The 23,287-nt window shown below is 38.7% G+C and overlaps 1 protein-coding gene across 1 annotated transcript in view; it reads left to right on the top strand.

The window, feature by feature from the left end:
- LOC111064210 overlaps positions 1–23,157 on the top strand; it is a 138,468-nt gene extending 115,311 nt beyond the window's left edge. The window contains 11 exon segments of the mRNA XM_039433774.1: positions 791–900; positions 2,692–2,934; positions 5,118–5,226; positions 5,970–6,128; positions 7,044–7,166; positions 9,557–9,821; positions 11,645–11,783; positions 14,115–14,257; positions 14,898–15,254; positions 16,211–21,082; positions 21,085–23,157. Coding sequence (XP_039289708.1) covers positions 791–900; positions 2,692–2,934; positions 5,118–5,226; positions 5,970–6,128; positions 7,044–7,166; positions 9,557–9,821; positions 11,645–11,783; positions 14,115–14,257; positions 14,898–15,254; positions 16,211–21,082; positions 21,085–22,100 — 7,536 coding nt within the window. The 3' untranslated portion in view covers positions 22,101–23,157.
- Positions 23,158–23,287: the final 130 nt, after the last annotated feature.

Genomic DNA, 23,287 nt, shown 5'->3' on the forward strand with positions numbered 1-23,287 from the left:
TTCCATCTCTCATTATCATCCGCCTCACTACCCACACACAAGCCTAAGGCTCATGTGGGCATCTTTCTTAATGATATGAAGTGAAGCTGCTTTTTTACCCTTAGTGAAAAAAAAATGATTTAAAAATTCATTATTTATTTTTGCTTGGGTTTGTTGAGCTCTCATTTAATGAAGTTATATGCTGAGTAATTACTGATTTCTCATGTTCTTATTCTTCATTAATTAGTGTTCCTCTTGTGTTCTTTAAGGTGCGTACAGATATACGCGCCGCGAACATGAGCAATTCACTTTTAGTCAGCTGATTATATCTGTATTTTTACAGAAACTGTAAGATACAGATATAAAAAGCTCGGCATCAGCTGATTAAAAGTGAATTGCTCGTGTTCACGGCGCGTAAATCTGTACGCACCTTTAGAAACTTTATGTGACTGATTAAATTGAATACGAGTCATAAAGGCGTAAGGCTTCAATTCAGACATTCGGCAATATCAAGCTGTTAACTTCCCATCAATTTACCGTATTTGAAATAGAGAATAGGCTGAAATAGAGGATAGAGAATTGGACTGAAACATGTTAATGCAAAGGATAGTCGGATGTCGGACCTCCAGATGATTCAAGTCGTCCGACTAGACTTCCAACTTCCACGATCTGATGTCGGATCAAATGTTGGTTGAGAGATTGGGCAGTGAATGACAGCTGTTTAAAGAATTTTGATTGATATTATAGGTTTTCAAATTACTAATTTTCATGTATGTTTCATTTATTATTATTCGACCACTTTTTGTTTCAGTCATTGTACAAAGAAATGAAACACCTGCACGATCAATCAAACAGCAACGGAAACAACAACAACAACAGAAAGAAACGTGATAGCGAACAGAACCGCGCCTCCAGATACAGGTGAAGTAATAAAGAACTGTCATAATTACTAGATAGGAATTATATTCGTGTATTAACGTGCAATATTAATATACTGTAGGCCTATTGTACTTCAATTTCAATCGAAAAAGTACTATTTCGAATTTTTATCGATTCAAAAACTCAAGGGAACAGCATCCAGACCCACGAGTATAAAATTTAATGAGTCCTCAAAACCACAATCATTTGTGAGTCTTTGTGAACCACAATCATTATATTATCTTAGTGATATGATACGATATCATAGTGTTTATTATAGATTAAAACCTTCGAATATATACAATATCAGTAAAATATCAGTAAAATTAACCCAGTAAGTAATATCCTTTCGGTAATCTGTAATTACTTTCAATATCAATGAATCAAGAAAGAATCACTTTTTCAAGATGCGATTTTGACAGATATAATTTATTCTGTAATTGGTATTTAATCGCAATGATAAGTTGAGAAGAATGCGCCTGCTATGGACGAGTGAGCGACAGATAAAATTCTCTCAAAAAGAAAATTAACCACCAAATTTTCACAAAGAGAGAATTAACTGAGGATTCTCTCAGGTGAACACTTTGGTACGGAAGCGATTCCATATAATCCACTAGAGAATTTTCTCTATGAGAGAATCAACCAAGGCGTTCTCTCTCAGAGAGAGGATCGCTCTGTTCACCACTTTGGTACGGGAGCGATTCCACAAAATCCACCAGAGATTTTTTTCAAAGAGAGAATTAACCAAGGAGTTCTCTCTCAGAGAATGGATTCTCTCAGGTAAACACTGGCACGGGAGCGATTCCACAAAACATCATTTAAACACCGCTCATCTTTCATCCTTCCTGCTGTTGACCACGCACAAGACTTCTTCATTATCATTATTTTACAACTAGGTAGAGAGATCAGGAATCTATTCAAACTTGATGTTCTATTGAAAATATCACCAAACATAATGTGAAATCCCTTTGAGAACACAAAGTTGCTGTCTATAGTTATTTGTGCAACTAGTGCGCTAAGTGACAGTTTGCTGCACCGAAAGAAACGTTTACGCCCGAGCCGTAGGCGAGGGCGGAATGGTTTCTTGAGTGCAGCAGAGGAACTTTGCGCACGTATTTCACATTAAGTTTTTCCTACAGTTACCATTGAATATGAAAAGTGGGTAATTATTGTTAAAATTGCCTGAAATGCATCAAATGTTTTTCTGTGTAATTTTATTATTGATCAGTGGTGGCTGAATGTGGTGGCTGTCGGCTGTCGCTGTCCTTGGTTATAATATATAATAGTAATAATTAGCGCGTTGTGCTTGGTTGCTCCTCTGCTCACTATAGCAGCACAGTCACTGTTACCAACTTCATTTTGATTTTGCTGCACTGTTGCTCCATATAACCTACTAAGTATTTTGCGTTGCCATGTTGCAAATCTGGAGTGCAGAAAAATGTTTCCCGCACTAGAGCGGAAAAGTGATTCTTTGCGTTCTGTAATCAGTGCAGCAATGGCCACTTTTCAACGTAACTGTAGGAAAACAAAATTACTAGACAGAGTCTGTCTAATGTTGGTGGTCTACAATGTAAAATGTTGATAGTTGACTGCGTATTTGTATTCTCTTTAAGATGCACGAATTTATTAAATGACTCATAAGGATTTAGGAATGAATAATATCACTACATTTCACCAATCACTGTATCTGGAATCCCTTTGTTTATTGTGAGAGCTATTGTTTTATAATTTGTTGAATAAAATTCAAGTCTTCACTAACTCTCTGAAATTACCTTTTTTTGTTTGATTTTTCAGATCATCCGAAACTGAGGAGGAAGATCTAGAGATGACAGGGAGTGACGAGGAGGAATACGTGACTGAAAAGGTGTTGAAAGAGCCACAAGTGAACTCCGAAAATAACGAAGAAGAAAAAGGAGAGAATGCCGCTGAGGAGAATGACGATGTAAGTGAGGAGATTGGCAACTATGTCATCTCTGTTCGTCTGCCGAACGAGCCACAGTATCTCGCTAAGAACTTCGATCTGAAGAGACTGTCAAAGTAAGTAAATCTATATCAAAAATAATCAAATTCACGTTATAAATTCAGTGGATATTATAGAAGGCTATTGAATGAAAAAGACTATAAATTTTTCAAAAACCACTGATTTATTGATAATTAGGAAGACCGGTTTCGGTTATTACACCATTGTCAATCTCTGATAAACTAAAACTAAATACAAGAGCAGCATAATTTAAATACCAGTAGGCGAATACTCAGTATATGAGTATCTCAGTACTCAAATACCAGTACTCGCTACTGGTATAAATTATGCTGCTCTTGTATTTAGTTTTAGTTTATCAGAGATTGACAATGGTGTAATAACCGAAACCGGTCTTTCTAATTATCAATAAATCAGTGGTTTTTGACAATTTCTTAGTCTTTTTCATTCAATATCAATAATTACCACAATATCAACTTCTCAACTACACAAAAAATAGAAGGCTATAGTTGCAAGTTATCCACCGCCTTCTTTATTAGAGATAGCTGTGAATCACAGAGATTCTCAATAATATTGTTGCAATGTCAAAGGTTAGAGCTGAAGCCTGGTTTTTATTAGTAGAGTTGATGGTAGAGTTCCCTCTACTATCTTGTGAACTCTCCAAATGAAAGCGTTCATGGTAGAGTACTAGTTTTTAGAGTAGAGTAGACTGCTATAGTGATTCTGTTCACTAGACTACACACTTTATCTACTATTCTCAATTGTAGTGAAAAAAACTACTCGACCAAGTAAGTAGAGTAGAGTTAGCTCGGTAGAGTTAGTATGCCAGTTGCTCGACCACTAACTCTACTAGTGAAAACCACTGTGGGATAGTACCATAGAGAAACAATAGCGTAAGTAGATATCCCATGGTATAGGGCGTTTATGTCGCAACTTTTACTGTTATCTCAAGCCGATTATTGACAATTTTTACTGTTTTGACCGGGTAAGAGTGTATGAACGGCACAATATGAGAGACTAACAGCGTCACACAGCTTCACGGGAAAGAGCTACGTGGACTATCAGCTTGAGATAACAGTAAAAGTTGCGACATACACGCCCATGGGATATCTACTTTTGCTATTGCTTCTCTATGATAGTACTCTACCACTTGCCTTCCCCCACCACAGCTTCTCACTCTACTCTACCACTAATATGCTAATCAAAACAGTCTCAAGCTAGTAGAGTCGTGCTGTAGGCTATCAAGTTTAAGAAGTATTATTTATTAAAAAGTATAAATTTATAAAAAATTCATCAAAAAGTGTTAATTTATTTCAAAGTATTGACATTCCAAGGTTAGTTCTGTTCACTAGACAACACACTTTATCTACTATTCTCAATTGTAGTGAAAAAAACTACTCGACCAAGTAAGTAGAGTAGAGTATGCCAGTTACTCGACCACTAACTCTACTAGTGAAAACCAGGCTTAATGGTTCATTAATGCTAGTGATAGGACTAGGAACTGACCCATAAAGTGCTGCCATCTACAGCAATAGACGTTAAGTGTTATTTACACTGACCACTGAGAATCTGTGGGCCAATAGGAAGACTGTGTCGTGGAAGGGGCGACCAATCAGAAGGCATTTTGCAAGTAGGACAGCCTCTAGCTCTTTGTATTGGTCAAAGACCAACAACAACTCAAGTTAGGAGTTGATTATTAACTGAAATGAGTGAAACAGAGATAATTCATAAAATATTTGACGATAGGTCAATAATTATCGTACAGTTCTATGAAGACTTCAAAATTCTGGAAATTCTATAAGCAAAACTAGATAATCAACACTTAATAGATTTCAATATTGCTTTATTTTGACTATTGTTACCGGTATTGCTTCAATTCAGTTTGACATTAATCAATCAATTTGACTCCAATTGTTGGTTGTTGTTTAGTATAATCTATATCGCAAATATATTATATTCACATAGAAATTTTTTTCTACCATTTAATGATATATTCCCATCTGTTTCTTCTTCTTTGGCTACGCCTTATCCCAATCATATGAGTCGACATTTCCCTCTTTCAAACGTCTCCTCCACAAAATCCTGTCCATTTGATTAAGATCTCTCTTATGATTATGTCACTTGAAGGTGACTTTGATCTGTAGTTCCCATTATTAGATAATTTATTAAAAAATATATTCTTCAAAGACGAGATCTACTTGAATTTTCCAGAACCAAAAGTAAATTAGAATGATTTTTTCAGGTACGTCAATTTCTTCACAATATCCAGCGAGAACGTGACTGACGCGTCAGAAACTGGAATGACCTACCACCCTAGCAGACTGATGGGAATTGAAGACATATTGAACTCCGTAAGTGATATTGTCAATCGATTTGAATGACTATATTTTTCTAAAGCAATAACTTTTATAGAACAACCCTATATTATTCTTTGCAGTATTTATTTTATGTTTTCTCAGTAAACCTACAACTAAGCAAGTTGGTTCCTCCCAAATTTTGTGATCAATATTACTGACAATAAATGAACTGAAGTTGATTGATTTTATAGATTCCTTACATTATTTTTCATTTGTTTATTTATCTATATTTTTTCCAAATCTTCAAGATGATGGAAGTTACTGAAATATTCAAATGCTAATAATTAATAATTATAATTTTGATTTTCGTTAAATAATAATCATCAAGATGATATTGGAAGGGGAAAAACGGGCAAACCCTTTAGCCTTTAATATTCCTCTCTCAAATAGCTTGAAATATAGAGTCCGCCAAGGAAAACGAACGCATTGCAAATGAAAAGTAGGCCTACTCCACTAACGTCATTACAATGTACATAATCTTGTCGTACAACTTGGAGAGTGAAAAATAAATAAATAAAGATGAAATGATTTAGCGAACGTTATGTGAGTGCTCTATCAACTGTAAGGAGTTTTAGCTAAATTTTATTAAACTTCAAGTTTGATGTTAATAGTATGAGATTGCAGTTGTGATTTGGGGAAACTGAGAAGGATTATATTCTATTCATTATTCTCAATTCTTGTTCAAGAATTCATCATATTTGAGCTTTAATAAACATCAATTCACTTTGTTTTTTCAGGATTCTCTAGTCGATCTGATCACAGGACTTGGAGCACCTCATCCCAAACTGGTTCTCTCTCTACCAGGGTTCGCGCTCAGATTTACACTGAGTGATCCCAACAAAAATATGCCTCTTTCACCTGTTACCAACAAACCAAGGCGTATTTCACAGGCTGAGGTCAGTTGAAATAGTTTGTAACTATCAAATCAATTGATATAATCAAAATGAACAAATACCATAACATAATTCTATAATGATAGAATATATCATGATATTTCTATACTACCAATGTATCAGGATGTTAATCTCAGTATATCATGATTTTCTATACTACGAATGTTAAGACAACTAATGTTCAAAAACTTATCATCAAGTGTCTATTCTAATCTAATTTCTATTTTTTTTATGATGATAATGTGATAGATGGGCTACTCATATCGAATGAGAAGGACTTCATATTTTTATCAAAACCAATATTTATTAAACAAATTTGACATAGTGGTATACTAGTCTCGGTAATATAACTATCACTCTCTAACAACTATCAATCATGGTCAATGATTCTAACTATTAATCTATAGTGAACTGAAAGATCAAAATCGAGCAGCAAAAAATATAGTGTAGAAGAAGCCCTACGATTGGCTATCAGCTGTTGACCAATGAAGCTTGAGCTCGACTGTCATTGGCCGAGACTGGACACGCCGAAGTATTCTTGGAATACAGTGTTTTTTAGTATATTTCGCATGTGGAACATTCAATTTTAAAACAATTTGAGTACTCGTTTCGGTTGTTACACCATTATCAATCTCCAGTGAACCGAAATTTTAAATATTGAGCAGCAAAATATAGAGTATTGTTGAAGCCCTACGATTGTCTATAAGCTGTTGACCAATGGAGCTTGAGCTCTACTGTCATTGGTCGAGACTAGACACACTGAAGTTAGTATTCCGAATATGGCCATGAGAGCCGTTTATCCTTTCATTGAAGTATTCTGATCTACCAAACCAACTTATGGACTATATTACATTGATCTATTTTTGAGGAACTTTTTATTTGCTGAGTAAATTGAGTCAATATTATTTCTTTGTTCAGGTTTGTGCTCTGATGTCTGAAGGAAAATGGACATTGGAAAGAGACGAAGATTTGACGGCTCCATACGCTTACAGCAACGACACTTGGTTGGCTTTCGACGATAAAATCAGTGCTTCCATCAAGGTGAGATAAAAATATCCAGTGCACAATTAATATCAATTCTTGCCCAAAGTATTCTTGTCAAACTCATCGATTTTATGATAGCTTCAATGATTTTCTTTAGCCTTTTCCAACACCATTTTACGCTGATCCTCCGACATATCTGTTCTTCATGCCTGAAACAAAATAACAAATAACAAACAATGTTTTTAATTAAGGAATAGTCGGATTATGTTATCTAAATTTGGAAAAGAAATAGTACAAGGAGTATCCTTAGTTTTTCTCTCCCAATCAGTGCTACTTTGTGAAATTTATAAATAAAGGGAATCTTGTACGACGTATCTTGTCCAAAGTATTCTTGTCCAACTCTTCGATTTCTTGTTGAAATTAAAGAGCTCCTGGAAAACAGAGCTTCCATTTTGTAGGATTTCATTGATAATATATTTATAAGAGCAGGAAACACATATGAAGCTGATCTTATTTTGTCAATCTTTGATTGGTGATAATTAGAAGACGAATATAAAAAATAATCCACTCATACTCACGCGACTCATGTCGAGAAGAGACTCGACTCTAGTCGAGAGCATGTGGAGACCAAATGGTGACACTCAGACCAGTCGACTCTAGTCTCCGCGACTGACACCATTTGAAAACAGATGCTCTCGACTAGAGTCGAGTGTCTTCTCGACCTGAGTCGCGTAAGTGTGGGTTGAGCCTAAGACAGACTTACACTTACTTTTTGTGTAGTTGAGTAGTTGATATTGTGGTAATTATTCATATTAAATAAAAGACTAAGAAATTGTCAAAAACCACAGATTTATTGATACTTCGAAAGACCGGTTTCTGTTATTACACCATTGTCAATCTCTGATAGAGTTTATCAAACTCAGTCTTTCTAAATATCAATAAATCTGTGGTTTTTGACAATTTCTTAGTCTTTTTCATTCAACTTACACTTACGATTATTCCCCAACATAATAATTGCCGTGGAGATTGAGGTATTTTTCATAATAGTAAACCAGCCTACCAAAACCCTCTTCATGAAATGCTTCCGCCAAATGAATTTGAGTGGGCTATGATTGTTTTGGAACTCGCTAGTTTGGAAACTCTGCCCTCAAATCCGAAACAAACTTCACAAAATTCTGCCGCCAGATGAGTTCAAGTGCTAGACGTTCTTTTGGAGCTCCTAGTTAGTTTGTAAGCTCTGCTCTCAAAGTCATGTCTTGAGTTTGGGGAGAAGATATAAGCTACTAGTGACCAAGTAAAGTCTGTATGGTGGGTGATCGAAATTATCTCATTTGATTTGCTGGAGAAGCCGTTTGGTTGCACCAGCACTTTAAGCCGAGTTGTCATGAATCATATCGATCCTGAAAGTCATTTCAACCGACGTCTTCAATTTTCCGACACCATTCTCGCACAAAATAATCAATCACAATGTTTCCTGCTTGAATGAATCATTCTCCGTTAGATTTATGCTAAACTATTACCTTTTGCTTGCAACAACTCTACACAACTAGCATTTTGCGGGAGACTCGAGTGAGGCAGTCATGTTTCTGAGTCTATCAACTCGACAACAATTGACTAAATCTGGCCGCACCGATCACAGGGCGTTTGGTGGTGTTGACAAGCTGTTCAGCTCTGTTTAAATCGCTCCTCTAACGCTTGTCTGTGTCTTATATAGTATATTTCGCACCTACAGCAGAAAATGAGATTTTTCCGGCTCGAAATCGGTTTTCAAAGAAAAGAAAAGATTGAGAGCCGGAAAAACATTTTTGCCCGTGGTGCGAACGCTATTTTTCGCCACACACAAAAATAAACAATATATATATGAGAATAGTTGTTTAGTAAGCACTTCCGAAAGTAGAAGTGGAAGGTGATAGCTCTAGCAAATCTGAGGTAATCTGAATATCAGGAAATTGTCCAAGTATTTTTTATTTTTTATTCTGATTCGTCTAAATAAACTAAAAGATGATGTTCAATTATGTGGGAGGTTGAGTTTATACTTTTTTATTCTTTCAAATGACAATAAGATGATATTATTATAAATGTTTTAATTATTGAATAATGAAAAGTTTTTTGATCAGCTGTTTTTTGATCACCTTTCTTAGTTCCATGTTAGCGCCTGGAAAGGGTACTCTTTCCGGCCTAGGCCGGAAAGAAACCTGTTCTGACGTCAGACGAGAGTCGTCTGCAAACAATGTCTTTCAGATCTACGTAGGGACTGGAAAACAGCTGCTTTCTGTGCTGTGTGGCGAAAATATGTTATGGGAGGTTGAAAAGAAATGGCCCTCGTAATCTTCTTATTTGTTTTGGATATGTATGGCAATTCACCTTGGACTGAATTCCCAAGTGCAATATAGTAGGGCTACTTTTAAAACTGTGAATTATTGATGGTTATCCAATGAACTTTGCAGGGAAAATACATACTGCTGAGAGACCTCGGAGGTGCAGCGATTGTGAACCTGGACTACATCGACTGGTCGGGAAAATGTGGCAAACGCATCCAGCAGTCTGAGGACAGTCATCAAGGAAAGAGCTCCAACGACACCATCACTTCGGCTATGGCCATTCTGCCCGCGTTGTTCGACTCGTTCACAAACACAGCGCGCAAGTCCAGAGCTGCGCAGCTCATCAGTCTGCAAGAGGAGCTGCACCAGTTTTCGCCTTACTCATTCTCAGGTGTGGGAGAACAAAATTCAACTATAACATCGTGATTAAGCTAATTCAATTACACAGTAAATCAAATCAATAAGAACAATACAAAAATCTTGTAGTACCCTTTATTTTTTAAAAACTTTAAAATAGTTCAACAACTAGTTTCGACCCTAACTTTCTAAGTTTCGATCCCTACAAGATTTTTATATTGTTTTTGATAATTTGTTAAAAAGTAGCTCATATGAGTGAAGTGTTTTTACAGTAGATCAAGTAGCAACATGAATAATACTAATAATAATATATAATATAATAATAATAATAATAATAATAATAATATAATAATAATATTATAGAGAAACTATAGCATAAGAGGGAAGATGAGTTGCATCAGTTTTTGCCCTTCTCAGTCTCAGGTGCGGGAACCCAACTCAACAATTACATCATGACAAATATAATTTTTTATACAGAATCACAGAGTAAATCAGTTGGCAACACTGATAATACCATAGAGAAGCTACAGAGGGAAGATGAGTTGCAACCGTTTTTGCCCTACTATGTCTTAGGTGGGAGAACATAATCTATTTTATTTTTTTACCAATATAATGAGGTGATGCATGTTGAAAGAAAGACTTTGACCAGAAAAATGCTGATCCGCATGGACACAATACATGAAATAGAGGAGACTATGCTTCTCTGTATCACAGAACAGCTCTTTTTGAGAAAAAGCCAACATAATAAAATGGATTTTAAATTTATTAGAAGGGCTTCCTACTCATTTGAAAAATTGTGAAGATATCAATATTTTTTAGGAGTTAAAAGCTTTTTGATGGTTGGAGTATTCTATACCACAGAAGAGCTTGTGTGAGAGGGTTCCTTTGTGTGATTTTTTTCTTTGTTCGTGTTACCGTGTTACGTGTTATAATTTTTGACAATTCCTATCCTCCAATTATTAGAGTCTCTGGGAAGCTTTAAAGACAAACAAATGTAATTGATTATTTTTAACTAGAATGGTCTGTAAATACTGTATTACATCAGATATACTAGTATCAACTTTCCTCTGTAGAATGCAGTGGCAAAGCAGAGAATCGGCAACGTTGTTCTCCTATCTTTCTCCATTGCCATTATAACGTGGACCTCATTATAATAATTCCATTGTTGGATAGTATTTTACACTATAGTGAGGTCCACGTTATAATGACAGTGAAGAAAGATAGGAGAACAACGTGGCCGATCCTCAATCTTGTCAATGCCTTCTATAGACGTTAGCTGATATATAGCTGATGTATAGCTGATACAGGTTTATTGATGTAATATTAACTGTTAATTCTCGTTTAATATAATCAATTATTTTTTATTAAGCAAGAAATTGTATTTTTCAATAATTTAATAATTAATTTTCATGATTAAGATGTAATATTTTGTTTACTTATTTATTCGTGGACAGAATCACAAATCATATAAATATGATTAGGAAGGTACAACAGGCTTGGCCCAAATCTATTCCATTCCCAAATTTTGATAAATTAATAAAATGTCAAAAAAAAGGTTATGTTTCTACTGTAAAACGTTCATGTTCAATTTTCGTCCAAAAATATATATAAGCTAAACATTTTGAATTTAGAGAAATTAAAACACCAAATTAATTATTATTGTTAGTTAATTACTTATTCTACATTGTTAAAAGATGATCTGGCAACAGAGCGAAGCGAGAAATAGATAACGCTATCCGCTTTGTTGAATGATAGACAAGGATAGGAATACCATCAAACACTGCCATTATAACGTGAAACTCACTATGCACTACAATTAAAATTGGTTCATTGCAATGTTTTGTTGTTGCTTTTCAGCTGATGTTCAACTGTCACCATACAGGATCGTGCGAGTTATCGACAGAGCTGGTGACATCCATGTTGTTAGGAAGGAAGCCAAGACTGAATTTGAGTGCTCTCGTCAAGGTTACTTCAGGCATCCTTCTGGTTGTAACAGGTAAGATGTATGAAATTTGAAAGAAAAATGAACTTTGGATCGGTATCGAATGATAATGAATCTCAATGATAATAAACCATTATTGAACGAACGTAGCTAGTTCCTACTGTCGACTTTGTTTTAAAAACTCTTCTTTTGTTTGCTCCAACTTCAAATTTTCAAAACTTATCCCCGCTTTCACAAAAGTATTTCAAGTTTTAACCTTCCGGCAGTCGCGCTGTTGTAGAAAGTACAACAGTGTCAGTGTTTTTGCTGTACAAAACTATTGAATAGGGTGGTGTCAGCGAATGAGTCACCTATGCATTACAAAACTTTCCCTCCATCACTCCACTGAGTTACAGCATAGAGAAACGATAGCGTAAGTAGATATCCCATGGTATAGGGCGTTTATGTTGCAACTTTTACTGTTATCCCAAGCCGATAGTTCACGTAGTTCTTTCCCATGCAGCTGTGTAACGCTGGTAGTCTCTCAAATTGTGCCGTTCCTACACTCTCATCCCAACAAAACAGTAAAAATTGACAATAATCGACAGTGATCGGCTTGAGATAACAGTAAAAGTTGCGACATAAATTCCCTATACCATGGGATATCTACTTACGCTATTGTTTCTCTATGGGTACAGTATCAACCGAGCAATGGTTCAGTCTTCAGGTGCCATTTAGTCGCGACAGTGCATAAGATGGGGAAAGACGGCAATTTGGGGACTTAAAACGAACCGAGAACACAGAATTGATGGCTTTGCTTGATGTACCTTATTGGGCTATAAAATGGTAATCATCCAAATGTTCATAGGCGTGAAATAATTCAAGAAGATGGACTAGAAAGTAATTATACAATTAATCAATATGTTTCGACAGTAAACAGATTACACATAACACTTGGAAAATTGGATGTTGTACAAAATACAACATGCGACTGCTCTTGTGATTGAGTAGGGCGCGACTACCGGAAGGTTAATCATAATTGAAAACCACGAGAACCAATCAGAGAAGACATTTTTGAAAAATAAGCTACTCTGATTGGTTATCGTGGCATTCAATCATGATTAAAACTTAACAGACTTTAGTGTAACTGGGCCATACTCTTTGAATCAACAGATCGAGTTCGTTGGCCAACGATATTGACTCACTCCTTCGTCCTTTTTTGAGGATATAACAGGATAAGTTTGGAAGCGCATAAGAAATCATCTGTAGTAATGTATCACCACAAATCACAAATCACCTGGATCATTGATTGCCAGAAATCATGCATGCAATATTATTAATGACTACATGCGACGTGAACTATTGAACTCTTGACTCTCTACTTCTTTCAAGTTTCAAGAAAACGTCTAGTAGAATATCAACGGCATTTTGAGCGAATTATTCAGCTCTCCGGGCTACTATTCAATAAATTATTTAAACTATAATTTAATTTGATATTTAATCATATAAAATTGAATAAACTAGTCAGTGATATCTCTGGTACCTTATATCACTATCACTTTCAACTGTGAATTATTATCTTCCATTGATAGATTGGACATTCAATTTGAAATACATTACTATACATTACTCTTATTACTATTGCAATATCGGGGACCGAGCTTCGCTCTGGAGAACAAAAGCATAAGAAATTTATTACGAAAGAAGAAATGATAATAACATTCATACAGAAATGTTCCATCTAATAACAGTAAATTGAGATTAATTCCCAGAGGAATGCAAAAATTTCCCTCACAAAGTCCCAGTTGCACAAAAGCCGGTTAAATATTAATCCTGATTAACTTCACGTAAACCAAATCAGAGAAGACCATTTCGAAAAGATGGATCTACTGGAATTAATTAGGATTGAAAATTACCCGGCTTTTTTGTAACCGGCACTAAGTACCTGATTGAATGATTACAAAAGTTCAACAGCTGAGTCATAATTTTTTGATGTTTTTCCAAGTATAAATAATAATTATCCTTTTAATGCCCTTGGGATGAGACCTAGTGCAATCAAATCTTAATATTATAAACCTACTATGTTCTGAATTTCGTGAGAATCGTTAGAGCCGTTTTCGAGATCCGGTTAAATACAAACATATAAACATCCAAATATCTAAACATAAAAACAGAAGCTGCTCATTTAATAGTATAGGATTATTCCTTTAGTTGATCAGGAAACTCGCTTCTGAATTTACATCATGGAAAATGTTGCAAGATTTAGATTAGATTCAAATCAGTAGCCTATATAGACAATCTATTCAATTTAAACAATCGTATAAGTTTTCTCCAATTCTACCTACGGCACTCCACTATGTTTTAACCATATTAAGCACTGAATTAATGAACAAATGTCTGTTCCAGATTCTATCGTTGTGTGAAGTTCAACCAATACTCTCCCGACTACACAGTTTTCGAGTACGACTGTCCGGCCGGATTGGCTTTCGATGAGAAGTACGAGGTTTGCGTCTGGCCTGGATCTTTGGAAGATGGAGGTGCTTGCCAAGGTAATAAGAGTGGCTTAATTTTAGTTGGTTTACATTCTTTTGAAATTATATTATCTAATCATAATATAATCATTATATAATTCTATATCATCACTTCCTACAGTATACTGTTGAAATTCCGATTTTGTTATCTCTCTTTCTCTTTTTCACATGCTTCATAGTTCTCCATCATTCCTCTTGTTCTAATCATTGTTCTCTGTCATCCTTGATTCTTCTGATGCTTCCTTTCTTCATCCTTTTTCTCATGTTATGATTCGATCTCTATTCTCGTTGCACTCCACAATATTCTTCCCTTCCTCTTCCCTATTTCACCTCTCTCTCTCTCACTGATCAGTTATTTTCCTCTAGCACCTTCAATTATTCAATTAGCAGTTGCGGAGTTAACAAACACAAAATGGTCAAATCATCCTCTTCCTCCTACTCCTCCTCATCCTCATCCTCATCATTCTTCTTCTTCTTCTCTTCTTCTTCTTCTTCTTCTTCTTCTTCTTCTTCTTCTTCTTCATCTTGTTCATCTTTATCATCATCTTCTTCACCTGTCTTCATCCTCTTATATTCCTTGACATTCCTATATATTGTCAATCATGATTATATCTTGAGAATAATAATAATTTAATGTTCAAATTTGTGACGTTGACAGGTTCCAGTGAAATAGCTCCAGTGCCGCGCGAACGCTACGTTTGTCCGCGAGTGGAAGGCTACTATGCCGACCCAGAGAACTGCCGCTGGTTCTTCGCGTGTATGGACCATACACGTGACGGCGTCAGTCCGTTGACCGCCTATGAGTTCCGCTGTCCGTTCGGCCTGGTCTTCAACGAACAGCTGTTGCTGTGTGACTGGCCTTGGAATGTACCCAGCTGCGGTGGTGCCGGTTCGTTCCGCGCCCGGTTCACAGTCGGTGATCTGCTGGAAGGTCGTGGACGTGCCTCCTATGCGACGTTGCCGGACTATCATGTGTCGGGTGGCCGAATCGAGAATGCTGGCGGTGTTGTGCTTGGTCAGTAGTTTATCAATTTTCTTATTTTATTTTCTTATCCATTACTAGCAGGTAACCTGACAAACTGAAGACTTGACGTAATGAGATCTTGAATAATTTAGAATAGCCTAACCATCCTCGGTAAATCAAAAATCCATAGAATTTCAAGTTAATCAGTCAAGTAGTTCGGACGTGATGATGCGTCATTCGTGAACTTCCTATCCCGTATGTGTATAAACCAATTCCTTTCTTTATTATAGATTTTTTTCTGAGGATGATGCCCACATGAGCTACTGGCTTGTGCAGGGATGCATTGAAAATTATTTTGAGATACAAATTGAAAAACCAGTTTCGGTTGTTACCATTATCAATCTCCAGTGAACTTTTGGTAACAACCAAATATTTACCACAATATCACCTTCACAAAAACACAGAAAGGTGTTCAGACCAACATAATTATGCAAACGTAAGCATGATCTTATTATGGGAAAGAAACAATTTCCCAGAGATAAGAAGAATTTAAAAGAAATATACAATACCCACAAAGTTCCTAATCATAAGCATGAGTTATATACTATCGAGGCGGATTCCCATATACACATCAATAACAGTATATATATTGGTTCAGTGAAATAATATGAGTAGTTGCTTTGTTATCAATAATAAACAAATTTTTTCATCAATTCTTTCAAGTCTATTTCTTCACTCAGTGTAATTGAGAATGAGACTCTCATTTTTGTGTTGAGATTGATGATATTGTAACAACTGGAACTGATCTCAATCAATTGTGTACCACTATTGGGATTGTTGGTACTAAAAAACAAAGAAATTTAATGGGACTTACTTATTAAATGTTTTTCTTCAAGTTTAAGTTACACAATTTAATTGTGTGTGTCTTCATGGTACAATCATTTTATCCTATCAAAATTATATCATATTATTTCCCATTGTTTGATAACCTTTCATTCGTTTTCCAGGATCATCAATCATTCCAGGAGTTGTGCAAGGCGGTGCTTACCATGGCGCTGGTGCCTTCTCATCTGATGGTGGTTTAAAGCATGTGTTTGGAGCTGGTGATCATCATGGTGGAGCCTACTTCGGCTACGGTGCTGCCGGAAGCAGCCTAGGATCTGCTGAGTATGCAAAATTAGGAGGAGTTCATGGTGGATCTGCTTATGAAGCCGGAGCAGCAGCCAAGGGTGTCTACTCTGGACTACAGGAGCAAGGAAAATACTCTGGAGGCTATGGATTCTATGGAGGTGCCCAACATGGGGATGGAAAGTATTCAGAAGGCAGTGCATTTGAGGGAGCAAATGGTGTGTCTGGGTTTGCTCATGGCAGTGGTAGTCAGTTTGGATCTGGAGCCAGTGCTGGACATGGAATAGCATATGGAAGTGGTGGTCAGTTTGGAGCTGCAGGAATTGGATCAGGTTCAGGACATGGAATAGCCTATGGAAGTGGAGGTCAATTTGGAGCCGCAGGAATTGGATCAGGATCAGGACATGGAGTAGCATATGGAAGTGGCAGTCAATTTGGAGCTATTGGATCAGGAGCAAATGCTGTACATGGAATAGCCTATGGAAGTGGTAGTCAATTTGGAGCTGCAGGAATCGGATCAGGATCAGAACATGGATTAGCATATGGAAGTGGCAGTCAATTTGGAGCTGCAGCAATTGGTTCAGGAGCAAGTTCGGGACATGGAATAGCATATGGAAGTGGTGCTCAATTTGGAGCAATTGGATCAGAAGCTAATGTTGAAGGAGTGAATGTCTTAACCAGTTCATCTCATTCACAGAGTGGTGACGGTGCATATTATGGAGCTGGTGCAGGTGAATACAAAACCGGTTACTCAGCTGGAGCCGGTTCCTACTCCCAGAAGGATGGTTCCCACTTTGGAGCCGCTGGCTTTGGGTCGGGACTCTCACATGGATCCTTTGACTCCAAGAAAGCTTTTGTTGGTGGAATAGTATCTTCTACTCCAGTTGTTCCAGTTGTGTCACCTGTGGTCACCCATGATGGTAGCTCATCATATGAACATGAAGGAGCATTATTGGAGCACCATGAACTTGGAGCCGGCCACTTCTCTTCAACTCTGCCTCCCACATCGATTGTCACCGAATCACATGTGCCTATTTCTCCAATTACTGTGTCTACACCGGCACCTCCTGTGCAGCCAGTCCAATACTTTGGCTCACACATTTCCTCAGGAGTTGCTCACAAGGCACCAGTGACCTTTGTGTCAACAACCCCCGCTCCTGCCACCATTGCACATGGATATGCTCCCTCAATTCATGCACATGAGGAGGGAGAATATCATGCGGTGACTCTACCTCCACTTAAACCAGTGAGCTTCCTTTCGGGAGTATCCTACAGGAAGCCAGTCATACCTTTGCAGAGCACTGTAGCACCTCCTCTACTGCCTGTTCCCAGTCCAGGACCAGTCAAGCTCAACTACTATCCTCAAGTACAACCAGTTTCTTCAGTGGCTTACAAGGAGCATCATGAAGGCTATCAGTATGCCAAACCAGTTGTTCATGTTAGCTCACCAGCCCCACCTTTGTCAGTGTACTCTGTCTCATCACCAGCGCCCCCTCTCATCCCAGCTCACTCACCAGAGTACCTCTCTCTCTCAACTCCAGCCCCTCCAGTCCTGGTTGATCATCCCAAGCCTGTGATCCCATTAGTCTCCTCAACACCAAAACCAGCACTTTTCTCAGTATCCACACCTGCCCCTCCTTTGAAGTTCAACTATCCACAGCCAGCTCTCCCAGAAATTCGCACCAAAGAAGAGTATGGAAGCTATGAATATGTAAAACCAGGATTCCAGGTCAGCTCAATCGCACCTCCTGCCGTTCCAGTCTCAACTTTTGCACCTCCTCAAAAATTGGCTTACTATCCAAGACCTCAGCCAGTTATCCCTCTCAACCATAAGCCAGAAGGAGAGAGCTACATCTACTCCAGGCCAGTTCCCTCTCCTATCTCTGTCTCTACACCTGCACCTCTCGTCTCTCTCTCCACCCCTGCTCCCACAGTTGCACCAGTCAACTATGCTTACTACCCGAAACCACAACCAGTCATCCCCATCAACCACAAACCAGAATCGGAGAGTTATGTCTATTCAAGACCTACAGTAACAGTCAGCACAACACCTGCACCCTCTGTGCTACCCTTGGTGTCCACACCAGAAACATACCATCAGGAGTACTCCTATCAAGATCATGGATATCAGTATGCCAAGCCAGCTATTGCATTCTCTTACCCTAAGCCACAAGTTGATCTATTCAAGTCCATTGTGAAAGTACCTGTAGCTCCTGTGACACCATCTCCTCCTCCTCCTCTGATTGTGTCCTCCACCCCAGCTTACAACTCTGTGAAGTTTGGCTATGAACATAGACCATTTGCATTCAAGAGCTCCACTGTGGCAGTGAGCAGTACTCCAGTGCCTCCTCCATCAGTTGTGCACTATCCAACACCAGCTCCAACACCCATCATACCAATTGAGCACCAGAATGTCGAGGTTGGCTACACCTTTGCCAAACAAGAAGGCTACCACTACCCAAAACCAGTGGTCTCACTTCCGGCACCAGCACCAACTCCAATTGTACACAATGTTGATTACTCCTTTGCCAAGGAGGGTGGTTATCAATACTCTAAACCAGCAGTTGCTCTTCACCCACCTGCATTTGCCCATGAAGAACACTACTACCAGCCCCCTGCCCCACAACCAATCAACTACAAGTTTGTATCAACCACTCCCGCACCTGTTGATGTAACATATGAGAAGAAACTGATCCCAGCTGTACCTCAACCCATTGAGCACACCTATAGAGAGAAGGCTTTCAGCTACAACAACGTTGGCTATGCCTATCACCCACCATCACTTGCTCCAGCTGTGATCAAGACAGCAGTTCCAGTTTCACTGCCTCCTAAGAACTACTTTGATGTTGCGCCGGTCAGTGCAGTGAAATTTGGAGTGGCATACCAACAGCCAGTTGGTGTCCCTGTTGTGTCTAGTACACCTGCCCCACCACCTGCACCAGTTGTCCACTACTCAACACCTGCACCAGTTGTCCACTACTCAACACCTGCACCAGTTGTCCACTACCCACCACCTGCACCAGTTGTCCACTACTCAACACCTGCACCTTCAGTGAAACCCATTGTGGTTGACTACTCATACTCCCACCCCAAACCAGTGCCTAGTGTACTGCCGCCAATTCATGTCACCAGCACCCCTCTACCACCTCTCAACCCAGTCCAGTACACTTACAACAAACCTGTGGTGCCTGTCTCATACCACACTGCTCCTACCTACCCTAAATTTGTCTCCACCACCCCAGCACCTCCCCCAGTGGTTCCTGTCTCCTACCAGACTCCCACCTACCCCAAGTTTGTCTCCTCCACCCCTGCTCCACCACCAGTCATCTCATACAGCACCACTGTTGCTCCACCTCCTCCATCCCCGATAGTGCCTGTTGTATCCAAGGCACCCGCATTCCCAGTTGACTTCATCCCTCAACCCCCACAAACCTACCTGCCTTCAGTTCACAAATATGCAACTCCTGCTCCATTCAAGCCAGTTGGATTCACTTCCCTGGGACCCAAGTATAAGCTAGTGGATAGCTCTACACCACTACCTCTACCAGTAGCACCAGTTAAGCCTGTTGGTTTTGGATATGCTTACAACAAGCCTGATTACTATCCATCACCGGCTCCAGTCCATGTGAATGCTCCAGTGGTGACTCACTTCCAGTCGTCCACTCCAGCTCCACCAGTCTACATTAAGACACAAACCGTTGTCCCTGCTGCCCCACTGCCAACGCCCACACCAATTGTGCCAGTCTACCAGAAGGTGTTCGATGCATTCAAGGCACCAGTTGTCACTGCCTATGAGAAGGTTCTCAATGTCCTCAAGACTTCAACACCGGCTGCTCAGCCAGTCTATGTGAACCACTACACGAGCTCCACACCACTGCCACCACCTGTAGCTGTATCTACCATCAAACCAGTTGTTCCTCACCAGTTCCAGTTCGGTGAGATCCAAGGAGGATACAAGTATGAGGGTGAAAACTTGTATGAAAGTTTGAAGAATGAGTATGGATCAAAACTGTCCACTTATGAAGGAGGATATGACTACCCCAAACCAGCTGTCAAGTTTGAAAGCAATGTCTACAATGTCAAACAAGTCGGAGGTATAGCTTACAGCACCACTCCTCATCCACCAACATTTGTTCCCAAGAAAGTATTCACACCCTCAACATTCGCCCCACCAGCATATGTTGATTACAATGATTACAACTCGTTTGCTGGAGAAAAGTATGAACATGAAAGTGGACAAGCGTTCTACTCATCCACTCCATCAACACCTGTATTCAAGCCAACTGTGCAGCAGTTCTTGAAGGAAGTAGTGTACTCAAAACCAACCATATCAACAGCTGATTACGGACATGGAGACTTGCATTTCTATGGCACTCCAAGTACCACTACCATTCTACCTCCTGTAACAACTGCAAGAGTCCACTTGCCAGTATTGAAGGGCCCAGTCGGTGGATGCATTGATTGTGGTATTAGCAAGAGTCAAAGCTTGAAGGTGAAGCAGCCGATTGTGCCTGTTTCCTACACCACCACAACTCCTGTCCCACTGGTTGTCAGCACACCTTTGATTCCTTCCACCCCGTTGATCCACAGCAGACTGCCAACAACTGTCACAACACCAGCCCTTCACTTCGAAGAGCATGTTGAGGAGGCATTGGATGTTGCCAATGAAGAGGAAGAGGAGGGTGCCAATATTCTAGCTGGATACCAGCAGTCTGGACAGTTTGGTGGAGTGATAAGTCAGAGTGTCGGTGTCAAGGAGTGACCACAGCTCAAGGTGTTGTTGGACTCAGCTCGACCACTGTGTCAAGTTTGAGAGATGGAGAAGCCATTGTTGGTGTGATAAAGAAGGAGAAGAATGTGTACACTGGCAGACAGGACAAGGCTAAGGTTGTAGTTGTGTCACGACTCAGCGACTTCAACCCGATACTTGTTGGTAAACTGGGAGCTGAGTGCAGCTGCAAGTCTGACCCACTGTCACTGAGGAGGAGAGGAAAGGCCAAATTCAACCAGGTGACAAAACAGTATGAGCTGTTTGTTCCCAATGATGGCCAATCACTAGCCTACGATCCATCCTACTCATCAACAACACTGTCCACTCCTTTGGCTCCAATCATTGTTCCAGACACACTCTCCAACGGTGAATATGGCTACAGCTCCAACAAGCATGAGGAGGTATCATCGTTTGTGGAGATCAAACCACAGATCCACAACACCATCAGAACAACCATTTCTCCTGGACCTAGTTTCATCCCATCTTCATCTCCAGCACCAATCTACTCGTCATCAGTGTCATACATTGAAGAACCAGTGTCATCTACAATCGGTTATGAAGAGGTTGTGCCAAGCGTTGTACCATTGCTGAAAACTAAGAAAGTGGTTTCAGGTGTTCGTAGCAAACCAGTCTATGGAAAATCTTACCAACCAACATACCAGGAAATCCTGGTACCTACAATCCCTGCTCAAACCATTGCTGATCTGGATGGTGAGGCCAAGGTGATCCCAGGCAAGTCGTTCGACCGGTATGGACCCGGTGGTCTGAGAGGTGCAGATGAAACCCTGCAGGGATCAGTTGACTGCAAGCGAGCCGGTCTGTTCCGTCATCCGAAATACTGCAACAAGTTCTATGCCTGCAACTGGGACTCGTGGAAGAAGCGCTTCACACTCCACGTTTTCAACTGTCCCGTGCATCTGGCCTATGACCAGCAGCTGGGTGCTTGTAACTGGCCTTCTAAGGGACCAGCTTGCTCCGATGACAATCTGCTTGTCTAAGTGACTTCAAAACTGGCACCATATTCTAAAAAACTTCACCAACATCAAAACTCATTTATAAGCAATACTGTATCTGTTAAATGATTATCACGGTACATTGATAATTTTTGTTTATTATTTTTTTATAGAACTTGTAGACTATATCAAGATTAAAGTTCTTGCAGTCTCCAAATAGATGTAGAACGCAAAGGGGAATTCTAATGCCAAGTATTTCTGATGTTCCAATTGTTTGGAATAAAGTAATACTGGAACATGCCATGAAGTTTCTCGATTTTCATTGGCATGTTGATTTAGGGATTTAACTTTGATTTATATATAAGTATTTGCAATAACCACTTTTAAATAGTAGATTAAGTGATAGAGATTTATACCGATGCTTCCATTTAAATATGATAGGTAGGCCTACTTAAATTATGCTCAATTTTTATAATCTTAATTATAAATCGAATCAAAGTTACCATAGATCTTGGAATTTCTACACTCGGTGTTCCTGTCTCAGGTTCACAGATATAGAGTTGAATCTTATCACTTATCTCTCAAGCAAAGGGTATCAGGGTAAATCTTCTATTGCATTTATTTCTCTTCCAATTATTAGCATTAATTTTCATTCAGAATTAGAACGCTGTACGAATCAAAAATTCTCTCTGTGCCATTGAAAATGTTAGTTTTAGCTTGTCATTCATTTCAAAAATATCCATGTTCCAACGAATCTTGGTGTGAATTTTGTGTTCTATTCGCAGACTAATTTTAGTCACTTCGATCATTGCCAATTATTTCATTATTTTCTCATTTTTTGAGTCTACCATAATATTTAAAATAACTTTCATAGTTTAAGTTTTTGCTCCATGATGATTAATTTAGTCTTATGCATAAGATTAGCTGTAAGTGTAAAATTGTGTAATTAATTATTCGATGAGGTATTTATAAACTCTCATTTGAAATCAAAAGGGAAGTTTGTGAATATTAATATGTATTATATATTATAATAATTATATTTTTTATAAAATTTGAAATTATTTTCAGAAAGTCGCAAACAATAAATAAATTTTGAATTGAAGTTTTGACTTATTCATTCAACAATTTGCTATTCGAATCAAATGTAGGTACCTAGAGGAATCATGTTTGTGACCTATCAAAGTCAGATTCTTTAAAAGTTGGATTCTTTCTCATCGTAGAAATTAAAATAA

The sequence above is a fragment of the Nilaparvata lugens genome, chromosome 8 (assembly GCF_014356525.2).
Source record: "Nilaparvata lugens isolate BPH chromosome 8, ASM1435652v1, whole genome shotgun sequence".
NCBI lineage: Eukaryota > Metazoa > Arthropoda > Insecta > Hemiptera > Delphacidae > Nilaparvata > Nilaparvata lugens.